General features: G+C 42.7%; 1 protein-coding gene across 1 annotated transcript; it reads left to right on the top strand.

The window, feature by feature from the left end:
• The first annotated feature begins 4,609 nt into the window (after window positions 1-4,609).
• Window positions 4,610-14,730, top strand: ntf3 (neurotrophin 3). The gene is made up of 2 exons (XM_085901967.1): window positions 4,610-4,627; window positions 13,135-14,730. Exons 1-2 carry the CDS (start codon window positions 4,610-4,612, stop codon window positions 14,008-14,010), a joined length of 894 nt encoding a protein of 297 aa, XP_085758093.1. The 3' UTR covers window positions 14,011-14,730.
• Window positions 14,731-18,571: the final 3,841 nt, after the last annotated feature.

Below are 18,571 nucleotides of genomic sequence, written 5' to 3'. Positions count from 1 at the left end.
TAAAGTTGAAAAATATCATCTGGCTTTCAAATCCCTGCAATGACTGACTCACTAAATAATAAGCAGGATGATTCGATTGTTGCCGTTTTCTATCAACCAGACCGGATTTAATTATTTTGGTGCGTTCCTCGGCATTGGGGAATTCGGGTGCTGAAAAATGTTCTCTGTGCAAATAAGGTCTGCTGTCACAGTTTGGTTGTGTCTTTTCAGCAGCGAGGGTCAAAAAAAAAAAAAAAAAAGGGGAAATTCCTTGTGCAAAGAAAATAAACTGGGTAAAAATGTTTTTTTTAAAACAGTGGGCACAACTTGACAGTTAATGAGGTGCAAAGAAAACACTGGAGTGCCATAAAAACATAATAAAAAAATATTAGTCAACTGGTGTATTGTGCTCCTGATGAAATTCCATGTCTAAAAATATGCTTAAGCGTTTTTTTTTTTGTGTGTTTTTTGTTGTGTTAACTTCTCCACTGCAAAAACAAATACATATGAGCCGATGCCAATTTGAGTGAACATCGGTGGCGGTACATCATGTCCGGAAATAATGAAAATCCCCTGTGGGAGCGGGAGATAAATAGCGCAGCTGCTTTGGCCTCCACAAGTAAGATCCACTTCAGGTCTGATCCGAGCGATACAAAGATGTCAATTATGGCTAATTTGAGCGCGCCGCCCCAACTTGCCCAACGTCGAAGTATACATGCCAAGCACGCTATCGTTTCAGAGTTTCCTTCCTCTGGATCGGAGGGAATGTTGGCAAATGTTTGATTTGTTACCAAGGATGACACAATACACTCAAAGGAGCCCAAAAAAAAAAAAGTAATCAACACGCCTTCTCAGCAACAACATAATCTGGGTGTTGCCTCGGACCCTTTAACCCCGCCCCCCTCCTCCTCCTCGTCTTTGTAGAAGACCCTCCAGCGGATGAAACCTTGACTGAGTGAACAAGAGATGGAAAGTCGAGTCAACAATAAAAAGCCGTCGCATTCCTTTCTCCGCCGGGTTCACCTTTTGTGTGCGGATCAACTTACGACAAACATGTCATCTTGAACACATATAATTATTTTTTTTTTTTAAATTAGATATAAAAAAAATTGAGCTGACTCAAGCAAAAGGTTTTAAGTCATCCCCACCCCGCCGCAGATGGCCGCCATCGCTCACCCCGAGGTGACGTTGGTCTTCCTCTTCAAAGGGACGACGTGACAGGCGCTTTTGTGTCGCGCAGTGAAGGTGTCATGTGACCTACGCGCGTTACAAACTTTTCTTTTCCCCGTCCACATTAAAATTGACAATTTGTCTTATCGTTCCGCTACTGAATACGGAGTCGGTATTACTCCTGCAAATCAGATTACGCAACATGCCGGACCGTCAAGTGAATGCATCTGTTGAGGATTACACGCTTCATTCATCCATCAAATACAAAGCGCAATCGTCGCAGACAGAATACGTTTTATAAACTCAACGATGAAACGTTCACGACACACTTTTGCGCCTCTCCCCTCTTTACAGTTGCCTTTACCTTTTTTTTTTGTTGAAAGGCTTTTATTTATTAGAGCACTTACTCTTGTGTTACATTCCTTCGACAATCCGAGAGTTGTTCGTGGACTTATCTGACCGGGCAATCTAACCCAGAAACTCTCTTCCACACACACCTCCTCTCTCTCTCTCTCTCTCTCTCTCTCTCTCTCTCTTTCTCAAACAAACACAGAGAGAAGAAAAAAAAAAACCTCCTTTCTCTTGTATTTGGCAAGTAAACCGAACCTGCGACCTTGAGTTAACCTTCCTTTTCTATCCTCCTTCTATGCCATCCGCTTACCCCACCCCCCCTTCCAAAATCTAAAGTCCTCTCTAGTTTCTCGCAATCATCTTGGTGGTCATGTCTTCTGAAATGTTCTCCTCTTGTTTCAGTTTTAAAAAATCCAACTTGTGTGTGATGGTTTAGTGTGTCGCCGCCAAGCGATGATCCATGAAAGTGGGAATTCGACCCAGACACCAGTAAAAAGCTCGTCTCGATACGTGAAGCCAAAAGCAACCGGTCCGTAAAACAAATGGCGCACAAAAATGGCAGAATGTGAATTATTGTAGCGAAAACAAGGGTGATGGATGCTCTCACCACAATAAATATTTTCCAGACTAAAACAGGAAGCAGTGCCATTATCAAGACAGAGTTATGACATCATCGCTCAACTACTGTAAATTTATTGCAAACGCTACTTGTAGCTACTCGTTGTCATTAACGTAGGGAAAGCCCTTTTTTCCATTTCTCTTCAACCCACCACAGGTACTTTGTCCTTTTTTTTTTTTTGTTAACACAGAACTCACGCTCCACTTTCCATGCTGGAATTTGTAACTAGTAGAAAGTAGGTCAAAGACTAGGAAACACCTTTGCCAGGATTGGCTGCTTTCATGTATTTTTCACGGAAAAAAGCATCTATTTAATTTTGAGCAAATAATTGATGGGAAATATGCATAATGTATGTTGTGTGTGTATAACATGGTTGGATATACGCATCATCCAAACAGAGGCTTGGCTAAGCTCTACTTTTTCCTTTTTCTTTTCATCCGACGCAAACTTTATTGACTCAGGGTAGGTTTGCCGAAGCGCCAATGTTCGCAAAGCAACGCCCTGTTTGGAAACGGTGTAAAGGTCGTGTGGGGACATCACGGAGGGATGCTGAGTCGTGAAAAAGTGACACAGCAAAGTCAATTGCTAAGTCGGGGAAAGTTGCTTGTATATAAAAAAAAAAAAAAAAGCTGGGTGAAATAAAAATTTCAAGGCAATTTCAACTTAAATTGTTGCTTTAATCCCCCCCCAAAAAATTATTATATCCATTTTTTACAGCGTGGTTCTTCATATTATTCTAGAATAAAATGTTATGATAAAAATGCTCTGAAATTCACAAGGACACACCCTGCTCAGCAATAAATAAAAAAAAATGCTTGGATTTTTCCTGACGTCAAAGCACTTTATTCCGAGTTGAAAAATTCAAAAGGCTTTATTAACCTTGCTACACCTTCCCTTCCATCCGCGATTCCTTCCTAATGCTTCTCTCTCTCTCCCAGATAAGAGCGTAGGATAAATAATGCAGTCTTCTGCTCTGATTATCATCGACGCGTTTGCTCTGAAAAATGGAGCGGAGGAAATCAACTCGCCTTCCATCAGCGGCAAAATGAAGTTCGCTAGCCTCTTGTGTACATTGCAAACACGTTCCCTGTTAATTTGCCATTGTCCACCTATTTGTTGACGAATTAATTATCGGAGTCTTGTTAAACAAAGTGCGCTGACGTCAACCATGTGCCCGACGATGACTTCAATAGGAAGCGTGTTTGCTGTTTATTGCTGCCGTTGTTCTCGATGCCCGATGTCAACAAAGATGTCAAAATGTACTTTTTTTTTCTGGTGAGGATTTCAAAATTGAAAAAGCGCAATCCAATTTTGCTCATTCTTCTAACATCACACTTCTCTTCATCTTTTCTGACTCATAGTTTCATCTGTCAGCTGACTTGTTTTTTCTTGCCCCTTAGCCCCCCCCCCACACACACACACAAACCTCCCCCTTTCGCCTTGCTGCTTTCATATTTGATGATTTCACTTTTGGTCCAGGAAAATAATTACTCAGCCCAGCTAGGCGTCATGCGGCGAGCCCGAGGGACTGCGTGAAGAAAAGCATTGCCATTGTGGACATTAAAAATGCAACGCACGCTACAAGGATGACGCTGGCAAAAGGGACGCCGAAACAGGGAGCTCTCGTGATGTATGATGAATGCTTTGTCATGGAAGGAATTTTCCAACAAGAAATATATTTTTCGTCGCATTTAAACGCACTGGATACTTGACGTAACAAACGAGGCTTGATTGAGCCCTTCGAACACTTCTATGTGCCGATTAAGTATCCAAAAAAAAAAAAAAAAAACGGTTTTATTACTGTTATATTATGTGCATTATAAATAAACTTCATTTTTATTATTATTATTATTATTATTATCATTATTATTTAATCTCATCCGTCCGTCAGCAGCAACTTAGCCATCGCTACAAAATACACGATGAGACCGTTCGATTTATTAAGAAAAATGCACGGATTAAAACTGAATTAAAATTCAATATTTCAAATGTATTTTTGCCATGTCTTGACGTGAAACCGGTTCGTGACACCATATTGCGGCTAAATCGATTAATTGACTTCCACTCGAATGTCATCACAGCGTAGTCAACTCCGGAAAATATGTCAATAAAACATAGATGAAAAAAATATTGTTCTCATGTTTACGCAATGTACATTTCCAAACTTCAGGTGCGCAGCGGCTTCATACGCGCGCATAGCAGCTCTTTGCGCCGAGAGCCATCTGTCCTGAATCAGAGTGTGTGTAGATTATGTTGGAAAGGGGTGAGAAAAGGGGGGGAGGAGAGAGGAAGAGAGCGGGAGAGGGAGAATTACGCACACCCTGATCCTCTCCTTCCTTCCTTCCTTCCTTCCAGAAGCAGTGTGGCGGCGGTGGTGCGCAGGCGCTCGGCAGCCCTCCTCAGATAGATAGAAGTTTTTCGCCAGAGGATTCTGTCCAAGAATTAAATCACCTTCATGTCGACTCTGTTGGATACTAACCGGCCGTTGCTATGGTTACCTTTATTACGGTAGGAGGACTAACTTTGGTTACTGATTAAAAAAAATAATAATAATAAAAAATTACAACTGTGGTAGTCTTCAAGTGGCGGAACTGAACTTGGCAAAGGCGGCGTTAAGATCTTTGAAAGGCTGCAGAGTAAATATTGACCTTTTTTTTTTTTTGGGGGTACAACACGTTATATATTTAAAAAGCTGCTCCCGGCCAATACAAAAGCACAGATGAGAGGGAGGAGAGATTTCTCCCCCCCCGTGTCTTTTGTGCAGGTAGAGGGGTTGGGTTTCGAGAAGTTACGCATAAATATTGTGAGCGTCCCCTGGAGCTGTGAGGAAAGGCGTGCGGACGTGTTCGAGGGAGTGGAACGAGCTGATGTGGTCGAGCTTGTATTTTGGGGAGGCGTGAAGCCTTGTCGACTCATATAAACACTTTATACTAAAATTTAAAAAAAGGCTTCTTTTGAGCTTTAACTTTTAGGAAAGTTGGTCAATGTGTAAAGTTCGGAAACGCGACGGCTTGACAGCTTGGCGATGCAGGTGTGAGGGTTTCGTTTTTTTTGTTTTTTTTTTCCCTCCGCGCTGAGAGTCAACTCGAGCGCTTGTCCGCGTGCAGGGGGCTGGAGAACAGCTGTTGCAGCGGCGGATTGGATGCCCTCCGGCCTGTGCCATGCAAGCGAGCAGCAGGGTGAAGGAATTAGGAGACGAGGCATGAGCCAGCGCTACATATGTCCACTTTATAGGCCCCGCGAAAAAGATGCCAAATCGTTTTGGGCGACAGCTGCGTCGATTCGGTTTGTTCAGGAGGGTTTGTTGACAATTTCTTTTTGCCATACTGCTGGAGTTCTCTGCATAGTTAGCAAAAGACAGCCATGTTAAAAAAAATCCCGGGTCGCTTTTCGAGACGATCTCCACAAAGTGTTTACTTTGGAAGGAGTCGTCAAATCTTCCCAAGAGTCTTAACAGTTTGCTTTTGCTTGCAAGAGCAGACACTTAGCTCTGTAAACTAAAAAAAAGCACGTGTCGATAAGGATCTGGATTCAAAATCATGTGGTTAGATGAGTCCAGATTTTACAGTAGCGATCAGGTTGCAACTGTACCGGTTTCACAACAAAAGACGAGAAGGAGAAGAATTTTCCTTCAATGTGTGTTCTTTGTTTCTCTCGGCCTCTTCGCGAGGCTCTCCTGGGAAGACGTCGAGATACTGGAGTGTTGGAATTTCAGTTGTCAGACAAGAGAATACCTTGATGGGCTTCTTTCACACACACAAAAAAAAAAAGACTGACCTTTGAACCCTATCGTCTTCGTGCCAACTAAAAACATCGCCGGCGCTTGGATCGGGTTGAGTCCTTTCATCTTACGCGGTTGTAATTTTCGCAGCCCCGCCGGCCCCGTCATTGTTTATCCTTTTTCGCAGAGTGTTTATACGCGGCGCATTCTTACGGCTTGTACGAGCGAAGAATGCATCGGGCGTTTGATTAAACGCATGCCGCGCGCGCGGCTTTCTCTCGGGCAATCACGCGGCACGATGGGCAAAGAAACGAACGACGCGGGTTATTGCCCGCGGACTCGCGTTTATCTTGATAGAATCCAAATACGTAACTCTGACGGTAAAAAGTGAATCATGAGCAGCGTCTTCGTTGCTCTATTGATCGTGACGGACGGGAAGCGCAGATAGCGATCGAGCGGTTCCGAGGTAGGCTAACGAATTCCCGACACTTCGGTCGGGTGACCGCCGGGTTCCGAGCCGCTAATCTATGCCTCTGTTTGGAATGATTGACTTTATCTCCCTCACTTTTGCTGCCCTAATATTTATGGAGCTCATTTTTCTTTTTACGGCCCCACTTTTCAACATCCCCATTCATCTTTTGTGTTTCCACTTTTCAAACGTGGCCTCTGCGACCTGCTGATAAGAGCGGTGGAATAACGCTGATAAATGGACTCCTGAATTCTACGGCATCCGTTTTCCGTATCGCCTAGCGACCGAATCCTAGTTGACTTTGGAAAGATTGTCAACGAGAGTATACAAGCGTAAACTTGGTGAACAAGTTGGCAGCAGAGTGCTGATCTGTCAAAGTGCCACGGGATACCCGTGGGTGATCTGTGGCAACGTGTTAGTCTGGTTAGTGGCCGCTTTGATATTTGAACTGACAGACGCTCGAATGGCCGCCGGGCACGATTCGCTGCCCAGTGTGTCAACCGCACACAAGCGCACACACACACACCTAATCCTTGCTTGTCCTGCCATTTGGTTTTAACCCGAACCTTAAAATAAAACTAATCCTAACTTTAATCTCTGCAATGAAGTTAAATATTGAATCCTAAATGTGCCGCCGATAAAACTCCTCTCAATGTTGCCGAATACGTGACATTACGATCCAAATGCATTCACGCAGACGAGAAGATCCACCCTAATGTGCATCTGCCCACTCATCTCCGTTTTATTAGTCAGTGGGAGAACAAAGTGAAAGTCCGACTCGTGCGGTCCCGGCGGAGAGTGGGATGAGAGGAATTGGACGGACATGTGCAACTAATCAGAATGATTTCGTCTTATTGTTTACATTGTGTCAGGGGTACATTAAATCATACGCACGACGGTACCGTTTGGTTTCAGCTGTATACTGTACAAACAGAACACGTTTTAAATGTTGAGAGTTCGAAAATATTATTGCTGTACATGAGATTCTTTGATTAGCAGAATGGCAGCTGACTCCTAGCATGCTAATCGCTATCTCGCCTTGAGGCTAATGTTAAGCAGTCATTTCCATTTTATTTAAAGTAAGACAAGTTGTCAGCTACATTCCAGGTTATAAAGTGAAAGTCTTTGCAGAAATGTAGGATTTATGGTGGCCACTTTAACATGTCAAGTCTGTCACTACACGCTTTCAACTTTTTAGATCTCAACGTAGCACATTACGGAACATTTTGATTGATTAGGGCTACACGGAAAAATAAAACATCAAATGAAAAGTATAGCTCATTCGGGGATCATAAGAATATCAACGCCACTGCATCTTGTATCGAGGCGCTTTTCCGAACGGAAACTTGAATATTATCTTCTATTGTTTTCCGTATTTTGAGGTGGATCATGTGCGCTCAGTGCGGCTTGCTACCAACTTTTTTGATTAGGATCGATCAACAATGAACAATTACGATTGTTTTCCACAAATTGGATCATTTTAATGTGATTGTTTGCTTGTACTTAGTAAAATAGATTAAAGCTGTTCCAGGAGTTACTGGGCCTCAGGATGTTCTTCAGATGTGACTGCTAAATATACAGTACCGTGAAAAAGAGTTGGATCTCTCCAGATCCCAGATTTTTTTTTTTCCACATTCGCCACACTCTTGTTTGATTTGAATATCACATAAAAACAGCCCAAGTAATTATGAAATGGAGTTCCTTAATCATTTAATTTATTATTGTAAAAAATTATCCCAGCCTACGTAAAAAAGCAATTTTGAATGACTCGTCACAGAATTGGTAATACAATAAATCCGAATTGGATTCAAGTCTGGATTTTGTCGAGGTCCTCAAGTAACAGAGCTGCCACAGACAAAATTGTTTTTCTATTTGGAAATATTGACAGAATATTTGTGAAAATGTCTGGGCGATCACCCAGACGTTTATTGGCAAATGTGAGCCAAGCCTTTGTATTGTTTTTGTCAGTAGTGGTTTTTGCCTCACTTATGCATTCTATTTTTGCCCGGTGTCGTCCTTATTGCTGAAAGGCCTGAAATTCTCAGGATTCCATTCAGGGTTCTTTTGTGAACTCCTAGATGAGTCGTCATAGCGCTCTTGGCACGATGCGTTGCTTTTTGAGATCTTCTGGCTTACTTCACTTTTGTCTGACTGACAGGACAGTCTTTTTCATTTAGAAACTGGAATTTGTATTTATTACTTGGGTTGTCCAAAATTGGCTTGATCCAAAACGCTCAAGCATGATATGTATATATATGCAAGAGAAAAATGTGAAATCAGTAAGGGGGTAATTTTTTTTCTCTTCACGGCACTAGAATAAAAAAAATAATTGTTAGGAAAAAAGGTGCCCAGTTTCAATGTCAAGTCAAAGTGAAGTACACTTGGTCACCCAACACAAAACTTTAGGCAGTTAATCATCTACTCACTCCCCCCCATAAAAAAAAAAAAAAAAAAAATCTATAGAATTAAATTCCTGCATTTGAATTTATGTTCTTTGTCTCGACAGTGGCGAAGCAGTTGTGCTCCTCGAGTTTGCTGGGCGCTGTGTCCAGATGATTAACAAGTGCAGAGGCTGCAGACTATAAAATACTACCAACACACACACAACTGAGGAAGGTCAAAGCCACTGTAGAGCCTTACCAGTCTATTCTTGTGTAGGTGATTCCATTAGGCTTGACGCTGGATTAACTTGCCCTGATCTCTGAGGGCGATTCGGTTATAATACCGAATCAACTGTACTCTCTGTTTTATACACACACGGCTTGTTTGGAGTCCAACAATTTTTTTCCTGTGAGTGCAAACAGGTCTCGGAGCTCACTGACATTGGAATTACGGGTGCCCGACAACTATTTGTCGGACACCGTGAAAAGGAACATTTCACTGGCTCATAGAAGCAAACTTTTGTTGATCACTAACCACATTGACAACAGCAACTGTTTTTTTTTTTATATAAGAGGGGTGAGGGGGATACAAATCTTGCCAGCTAATTGTGGCGTGATTATAAAATGAGCAGTTGGAGGGCGAGATAAACATTTTCCATGACAAGACTCCAACACCGTGTCATTGGGGAAAAAGTGGCAATGAATCACATTTTGGTATCGTACGATTCATCTCGAAACAAGATGTACTCCACGAGACAAAGAACAAAGGGTATGAAATAATGACGTTTCAAACAACAAGTGTGTAAACAAAGATCTGAAATCCATCAAATCAGCTGTTGCTAGCATAGCCGCTGACAACCTGCGTAATAGCTGGATGACTCACCTGCCTGAAGGTCGGTCGAAATTCCCTATTATCATTGGAATTTTGCCCTTCCCTCTTAACTGAGCTCGACAACCTCCTGTGCTAGGTCGGAGGACGAAACGTAGATCTGTATCAAATTCTGACTTCAAAACATAACTCTTGCGTTGAAGTGACCTGCTGTTCATCGTTCCTGGGCTTAATTTAGTCTGTGCTGTTTATTATTAGGATCATTAGAAGGATTTTAAAAAAACAAAAAAAAATTGGCAAGAAAACAAGCCGCGGATATGACCTCGCGCTTGACATTTTTCTCCACGTTTGACATTTTTTCTCGCCGTACAAACATCTGGAGTCGACTGGGCAGTATTAGTGCTCAGACGTCGCGGGGGTGAAAATCCCCGGGGAGGATTTGCTGCTTTGGCTGGCACACTGTCCCTGTAAAGCTTGGACACTAAGCGCCCGCCCGGTCTGTACTATCAACGGGAAGTGGCCGTGTTCACGTCGTCACTGTGGTGATGGCGATTATTCCTCCGGTGTTGTTTATTTGAACTCTTAAGCTCTATGTTTATATCCGCTGCGTCGTTACGCCACTTCAATAAGCAGTTTATAATTCATAGCCGCGCCTAATGTAATATCAGTGATGGAAAGGCTCCAATAAACACGAGGCTGCCTCCGAGCGCACGCCGTTCCGACCGTGAATGACAAATCTCTTACCTTTATAGCCATACCCACAAGTTCAATTACTTTGGTCTAAATTTCAATTGGAAAAAAAAAAAAAAGTACAAAGGCTCATTAAAATAATCTTACCTTCGTGTCCCGGCAAGGTGCTGCAATGGTTGGACAATTTCATTAGAACCTGCAGAACAAAACCAAACAGTGTTGTTGCATAGAAAAAATATATATATATATTTAATTTAATTTATAAAAAGTTACTCAAGCACTGTTTGCTACAATTTAATGGACACTGCACTGCTCCTTTTGATATTTACACTTTGGCCTCCTGGAGACTGAGTAATGAATACATGGAGATGTTTACTTGTTTTTTGCAGAAGATAAAGAATATATGCCTGTGAGTGTGGTTATATCCGTTATGTGAGTGTTCAAATATTTATAGCTCATCGCCTCAAGACTGACACCTTGTGTTGAGCCCAGCTATGAGTTTTGCCTTGTTTGTCAACATCAAGCTGAACAAGACTTTTCATTAAGTGAATGCTACGCGGTTATTTTGGGATATCGGAAATATATTAATCTCAGTTCGATGCTTAATTTGAGAGTTGTTAAACACTGCTGCATCATTGTGAGGAACGTTTACATTCCGTGTCACGCTGCAACCATGTGACTAATGTATATTTATGGCCTCGCAAACCCGATACTCGGAATATAAAGAAGTGAATTGTTGTACTGTTTGATTGAGCCGCTTTGTCATTAACAGCATGTGTGGGAATTGTCAGCATAAAATATTGCGGTTTCATCAAGCATCCGATCCATTAATCAGAGTCTTACGGGTGCGAAATGCAACTGGGAAATGTATTCCGAAAAGTTTTGCCAAAGAACAAAGAAGAGCTCCACATGAAACAAACTTATTTTGATGTGATTGGTTATTATGTTGACAAAACACTCCGCTTTGGTTCTGATATAAAAGAAAACATCCTTTTCTGCAGCTTGATGAGAATTATTGATAAGATCTTGATGCTGGAATCAAACAATGGGTTGTGTGGTTAACGCTGACACTGGGAAAAAAAAATTCATTAAGCCCTGGCCTGCTTTTATTTTAGTGACAATGAAAGACAGCAGGAGGGAAAACAAACAAACAAACAAATACACGTTTCATCAGGATATTAAACATGAAAATAAAAACGTGTTCCTTTCATATTCTGGAGAAAAATGGCCTTGAAATAATTTCAGTTCCTTACAGCCCTTGTTGACCCCCCCCCCACACAATTTTTTTTAACGATTTTAATCCACTCTGTACAACCCCGACGTGTTATCTGACTTGATCTATTTGACTTTTATTCGCTTGTCGAATCCGCCTCGTTTAGCCTTTGAGGAGACATCTGCACAATTAAACTTTCAATTGTCACCATCGATAAAACGGCCCAGATCATTGGCAAGACACCAGAAGAAGACGGAGCCAGTACTAATTATGAGTATTATATAAAAATTAAAAATTAAATCACATGGAGCATTGCGGCGGTGCTAGACAAAGCCCCCCGAAACTTAGCATTCCAGATTTGCCCGGTTTTATTTTGACCACAAAACCATCTGAATGTCACATGAAAAAACAAATTGTCCTTGAGCAAGTCTCACAGGCGCTTGATGACCTTCTTGTAAACATGTTTCATGCCGTTTATGACTCCATGACACTTTAGGGCAAAGCATTTTTCAGATGATGCCGATGACATGTCGTGATTTGATTTTAAAACGACCAGCGGGCGCTTCACGATCCTTGTAATGCGGGTGGATAGCGTTAAACTGTCGCCATGGTAACTCCGGCTCACCTACTTTCGAGAGCTAGGCAGAAAAACAACTGTTGTTTTAAGCTAGTAACCAAATAAAGTTTTAAAAGGCCGATCATGAGTTGACACTGAACGCAACTTTGCAAAACTCTTGTGAATGCGAGGAATTCTCTTTGGACTCCCCGAGGCTTCAAATGCTTCTTCCTGCCTGAACCTGCCACGGGGAGTAATTTACAGGATGTACAGAATGCATTTAGTCTTCGCAGAAAGCAACATGGAGGAAAAGTTTTGGATAATCACGCTCGGTCGGCTATTCAGTGATCACTCTTGTCGTTTCTTGAACAATGAAATCAGATTAGACCTCATCACTGCTTTTGGCAAGTCATTATTATACTAGAGGAAATTAAAATGGGCATTAAATGTGATATGCGCATGGAAATATAGCAGAACTTGAGGGTGTATGTAATTGTGAAATGAAGATCATGTCCACGTGACGTCAAGAGAATTCCGGGGTTTTGAACAAAACAGCTGTATAGCCTTGAGTCAAGCACTTATCAATGAGGCCAATAGGGGAAGATAAAATAAGACTTGAGGCTAAGCAACGGAAAGGGTCGATTAGGAGGCGGAATGGCGCCTGATCTGTATGCGTGTGTGTTGGGGGGTAGAAAACAGCTTAGTCAATTTGTGGCTCTGAAATAATGGAGGCAGAAAATTGGACATCTTTTTACACGGGTATTTTATTTTTTATTTTTACTATCACTATGTTTTCAAAGTCCTTTTGGAGTAAACGATGTTTCTTTCAAGAGGAAGTGGAGGAGGATTGTACCCTGGGGGGGTTTTACTTCCGGGGGCCTAATTTGCGACGGAAACAAGCACGTGTTGTCGAAATCGCCTCTGACATTGTGTACGTTTGTCAGCTGACGTGAAGTTTCATCCCGGGAAGAATTCAAACAACAAAATGACGACTTGGGTGTCGCTTAAAATCCTCACCTTGGAAAGTAAAAAGGCCGACAAAAGCCGGATTTGGGGCTTTTTGGTATGCAGTGAGTTGCCGAGCCGAGATAAACATCTCGTACATGGAGAACTGAATTCCCTTTCAAACTTGCTCTCTTCCTGTCTGTCTTTGCAGATCTTACAGGTGAATCTAGTGATGTCCATCCTGCTCTACATGATGGTCCTCGTGTACCTCTATGGTATCCAGGCAACCAACATGGACAACAGTCGCCAGGGGCAACAACAACAGCAGCAGCAACAGCAGCAGCAGCAGCTCCCGCCGACAAGTCCGGATCCGTTAAACTCCCTCATCATACAGCTTCTCCAGGCTGACCTGACCGGACGGAAGAACCGGGGGAACCAGAGCCAGCAGGGGAAAAGCAGGGACGCGGAGCACCGGGAATCACTGCCGCCTCCCCTCAGTGCCGACGGCGACGCGGAGCACTGGAGGGAGGAGGCGGGCCGGGGCGGCGAGGGCCAGGTGATGATGTTGAACTCGGAGCTACTGAGGCAGCACAAGCGTTTTAATTCGCCCCGGGTGCTGCTGAGCGACCGGGCGCCGCTGCAACCGCCGCCGCTGTATATGGCGGACGACTTTGTGAGCGGCGGACTGATGGGCCAAACGTCCGTGAACAAGACCCGGAAAAAGCGCTACACGGAGCACAAGAGTTATCGCGGGGAATACTCGGTGTGCGACAGCGAGAGCCAGTGGGTGACTGATAAAACTCAAGCGGTGGACACCAGGGGGACCCCGGTTACAGTTTTGGACAAAATTAAAACCAGCACGGCGCAGGATATTAAACAATACTTTTACGAAACGCGCTGTCGGACCCCTCGACCTTTTAAGGGAGGCTGTCGGGGCATCGACGACAAGAACTGGAACTCCCAGTGTAAGACCACGCAGACTTACGTACGGGCGCTGACGCAGCTTCGCAATTCGGTCGGCTGGAGGTGGATACGCATCGACACGTCCTGCGTTTGCGCACTGTCCAGAAAACGTCACAGGACGTAAACATCCCGGCCTACGTTCCGTTTCCAGCTCTCCGCCACGGGATCATGCAATTTGGTGGCCATCTAAAACGACACCTACTGAAGAAAGACGTGGGTCCGCTTTCATGCTGCAAATCGGCGAGCTGCTTGCAGCGTTGCTGTTTTGGAGGAACTCATCCGAGTCAGGGTGTGAAGGGGAACTGTATATATATAAGTTATTTAAATTATATGAAATGCATGTAGTTTATACATGTTTATCTAAATCTATACGTATGAATATATTTGTGTTATTTATTGAAAGAAGTCTGCTTCCAAAGGAACCAAAAAATATGACGAGGAATGAACGATAATGGACTACAAAGCCGAGCCGGGCTGCTAAGGTGCTTCACATGAGACTTATTATGTGCCTTGACCAGTGTGGCTGCATAGCAAACATGGGACACACACAGCAATTTCCACAAATGTAAAAAAAAAAAAAAAAAAAAAATAGCTGCAAACTATCAGCGACAATTTTCAGATTTGTTTGGGCACACACACAAAAGATTTATAAATTTGGCCAAACCATAACTTCAAACGGAACTCTGTGTAGCCATACACAAACGAAATCCACAATTTGCTGTCAGTGAATGAAGTGATGATAAAAAAAAATATTAAAAAAAAAAAAAAAAAGTTGTATTGTCTACACGGATGCCTCTCGTCACCTAAACTGATATCACGGGCAATATATGTTATTTCCTTTTAATAAAACCTAAAAAAATAAATAACTTCATGTTTTGAAATTATTTATTAATTATTATTTATTCCCAACCAGGTTCCTTTTATTTGGTTTGCAAAATAATAATAAAAGAAAAAAAAAAAAAGAATAAAAACATCACACTAGAAATTTATCGCTTGTGAAAATACATGTCTGGAATCAATTTGGGCTTCGGCGTTGTTTTTCAGAGGGATGTTGTCACTTTTTATTCTGTTCATAATATGATAATTTCCAAATTGGCAAGCGTGGGATCGGAGACGCTGGCGCAGGCCCACAGGCAGAACGTGAAACTGGCCCGACTGCACAAAGTCCAACACAACGGCCAATTTACATCAGATGATACTATACGCTTTGATACGGCGCACAGAAAAAGTGGGCGTGGTGAAACAGAAAAATAAATTCCCACAAAAAGCTGTCTCGGAAAGTCATACGAGGCCATGTCGAATTTTGCCACGTCTAATAAGCGAGGGTCTTACAAAGGGGGAAAAGCTGATTTAAGGAGATGCCCATATACTATGCCGAGGTGGGATTCAATTCCGTAATCTCCTATTCTGAGAGGATTTTATCATTTGCCAGGCTTAAGCGAGGAGATCAGCAACGCCTTCGATGTACTGGTCTGCGTGGATGTTAGCATTTAACAATTAGCATCCGGACGAAATAAAAAGGATGTTGCCTTAAAACTAGAGCTTGACTGATCCAAGTGTCTTTCGTGAATCAGTTTTCACAATGCTAAAAGAATAAATCTGCGACTCATCGCAGAAGCCATTGTTTTGGTCCCTTGGCTCGTGATTCAAAAGTGTTATTATCGTGGTTTTAAAATGTGACATGTCAAAATGATCAATGACTGTTCCCATTCTAATTTTGTACAATTTTGGGGGGGATTTGTACTTTGCCATAAACCATTGAGCATCCTTTCCTTAAACCATGCGGATCAATTACACGCTACGCTAATGTTGCGCTAATTTTCATCTTGGGCTGAGGTGTGACCGAACAAGCTTTTCCAAAGACATTTTCGATGTTCTCCTAACTTGTTAAAACAAACCCGCGGGTAGCCAAATAAGCCTTTTCGTCCAGCTGAAGCAGACCACGGTGCGAGAGTATTAACTTACATCCTTGCGTGCTTGACAAGCGAGAAGAGATTACTAAAGTCTTTCGGCATCGGGTGGCTGCGCTCTGACAGACGTGAGTGCAAAACATTTCTCGCTGAGGTTTTTAAAGTGTTGAGGCGAGAAGAGGTTTGTGTTTCTTGGACCTTGGCCATGTGTTACAAGATGGAAGACTAACAGTAATATTATAATCGGAGGTGTTAAATCAAATCTAATCAGAGCCAACGGCTACGCTTGTCGACATTACGTTTTGCTGCCAAGAACTTTTCAACAGCTTTCGGGTCATTTGGTGTCGCTGAATCTGAAAACGGGGGTTACTTTTGAAACAGCCATTTGGGAGATATTCCATAGTTTGTTGAAAGAAAAGTGATAGAAATAGATACATTTCCACTTCAGTATTGCCATTCAGCTGTTTAGCGGCGGCTCGGCCGCTATCTGTTAGCCGCTAACAAGGCAGTTTTACTAGGCAAAATATATAAGCCATCAAATTCTTGAACGCAGGGACGGTTTATGTTGTTTATGAATTGCCATTTTCTGCTTCTAATCATCACAGAGAGTTTCCATCTGCTGGAGAACACGATCATCTGGTCCATCTCGCATACTTGAGACTTTGTGGATTACCAAGCGCTTTAGAAGGCCGGGAGCCGATGCCTCCCTCGGCATCAGACATTCCGCGCGTCGGCTTTGATGGGAGCCCCTTAAATACCATCTTTTTTAAACTGCTCGGAATAAAAGTCCTAATATGGTCCTCGGGGAGGCCAACCATCAGTGTCTTGCCAAAAATAGGCCGTTCTACATACTTGTCTGGATGTATGCCGGCCTACGGGTCAAATGGAGATCTCGGGTCGAGGATACGAGCGTAAAAGGAGCATATGCGGATTTAAACGTTTTTAGAAGTAGCTATCAAAGCAGAGAGAGAGCATCCGAGCAAAATCTGACCCTATCGAACGGCGAAGTGTCACGGGATTTGCGTTTCGCGGGTCTTCCACATCGCAAATGTTTGATAGTTGAAGGGTGGGGAAAGGGTGGTCGTTATGCGGGCCCACGTTTAATTAGGTGACAAAGGAAGGCCTGTGCAGGCGGCGGAGGGCGAGACCGTCCCGGTGCGAGCACAAACACATCGGGGGATAGCGGGAAAGAGGGGGGGGGGGGCCGGAAACGAGAAGGTGCTTTGCGCACCAGATGACTTGCAGATGTGAAGGCGGCGTGAACATCTGGAGCTCGACGCGCCGTCGACCACCCAGTGAGATGTATGCGTGGACATAGAACAAAATAAAAAAATAAAAATCTTACGGACTGACAAAATTATTCATTTATTGATTTATTTAATTTCCACCAAAAAAACATTTGTTTTTGTAATGTCTACAAGCGGTGCCCTTTGGAATCCAATAACTTTCAGTTTGTTTTTACAAGGATCTTCACTACGCGTTTTAAGTTTACGAGATTTTTCATCCTCTGGTGACATTTCATTTGTCTGAGTCAAAGTTTTTTTTTTTAATGCAGCACAGGGGTGTACGATGGCCTGGTAATCACAGCACAAGCGTTCCCACAACTGTGACATAATATTATTTTAGCCCTTTGCCGAAGTGGTGTCATAACCCACTGACTCGAAATAATACCTCATATGAAGTTTTCTCACAAGTCGGGCAACACAGTTTCGGTCATATTTAAACCTTTCGAAGAATATATTCTTATTTTCAGGGATTTCTAAGCGTCAAATAATCAAGCTAAATCGTGCTTCATTTCGATTGGACGGATATTTGACCGAATTTTGTCAGTAACAGTAAAATAATTTCCATGTTATGTTATGTTATGCAGCGAAAGCGCTTGGAGGTCAGTTGTTTCCTGCGCCAAACAGAAAATGATGAATGATGTCATCGTTTGGGGGGTTTGGGACCCCCAAGGTCACCCCAGTGGTGCTGTTTTTTCGTTGCGGTTGTGTTCGTGTGAGCCCATCACTGCACGCACATTTTTATACTTTATTTATTTTTTGCTTACAATGTGTGCTCCGTCTGGTTTCATTAAAATTCCAATTTTTATTGAACATAGATGAGCCTAGGCGAGAAATGATTTAGAGGCTTTGTAAACACTTTCGGGGGTTACTTGAAAACACTTACCTCGGAAACATATTTTATAAAGAGAGACACATTTTATTGAATCAAAAGTAAGAGGAAGTTAGCACATACCTTCGCAACTATTGGAGCGACGTCGGCGTGTCTCGTCAAAATCTTTTTGTAACATCCTGTATGGAAGAAGAAACATATTAGGAAAAAATATAACAAAACACATAAACATTGTGACAAGGGATCGTGGAAAAAAAGGGTGGCAATCTCGGGAACACACAAATGACCGTACAGACGTAAATGTTTGACTGCCATTATGTCAAATTCAGTTGTATTTGGTTAATCCTACTCTCGTGGCAAGACGGTCAGATGGAGTCAGCGTAACCAATCAGCCGATTAGCTGACTTAGTTCAAACGCCGTGTAACTAATTTCGGCGATGAACTTTCGTGTGATCAGGCTGTTGAATAATCAACTTAATGGAAACAATGGGAGGACAAATCCAGTTAAGGCAGGAATGAATGAGGTTTCCTTGAGTGCTCAAATCCACGAATGAGCGTTTGTGACGTCAGCGTAAATCACGACCACTTAGCAGTTTGCCATTCAGGAAGTCGTGTTGCGTTCCGAGCAATGATGCGACAGATGGACATCCTCATGCGCAT

Source organism: Syngnathus leptorhynchus, chromosome 21 (genome assembly GCF_054491065.1).
Source record: "Syngnathus leptorhynchus isolate UIUO chromosome 21, UIUO_Slep, whole genome shotgun sequence".
Lineage (NCBI taxonomy): Eukaryota > Metazoa > Chordata > Actinopteri > Syngnathiformes > Syngnathidae > Syngnathus > Syngnathus leptorhynchus.
The sequence above is the reverse complement of the archived record's forward strand: the minus strand, read 5'-3'. Positions and strand labels throughout refer to the sequence as shown.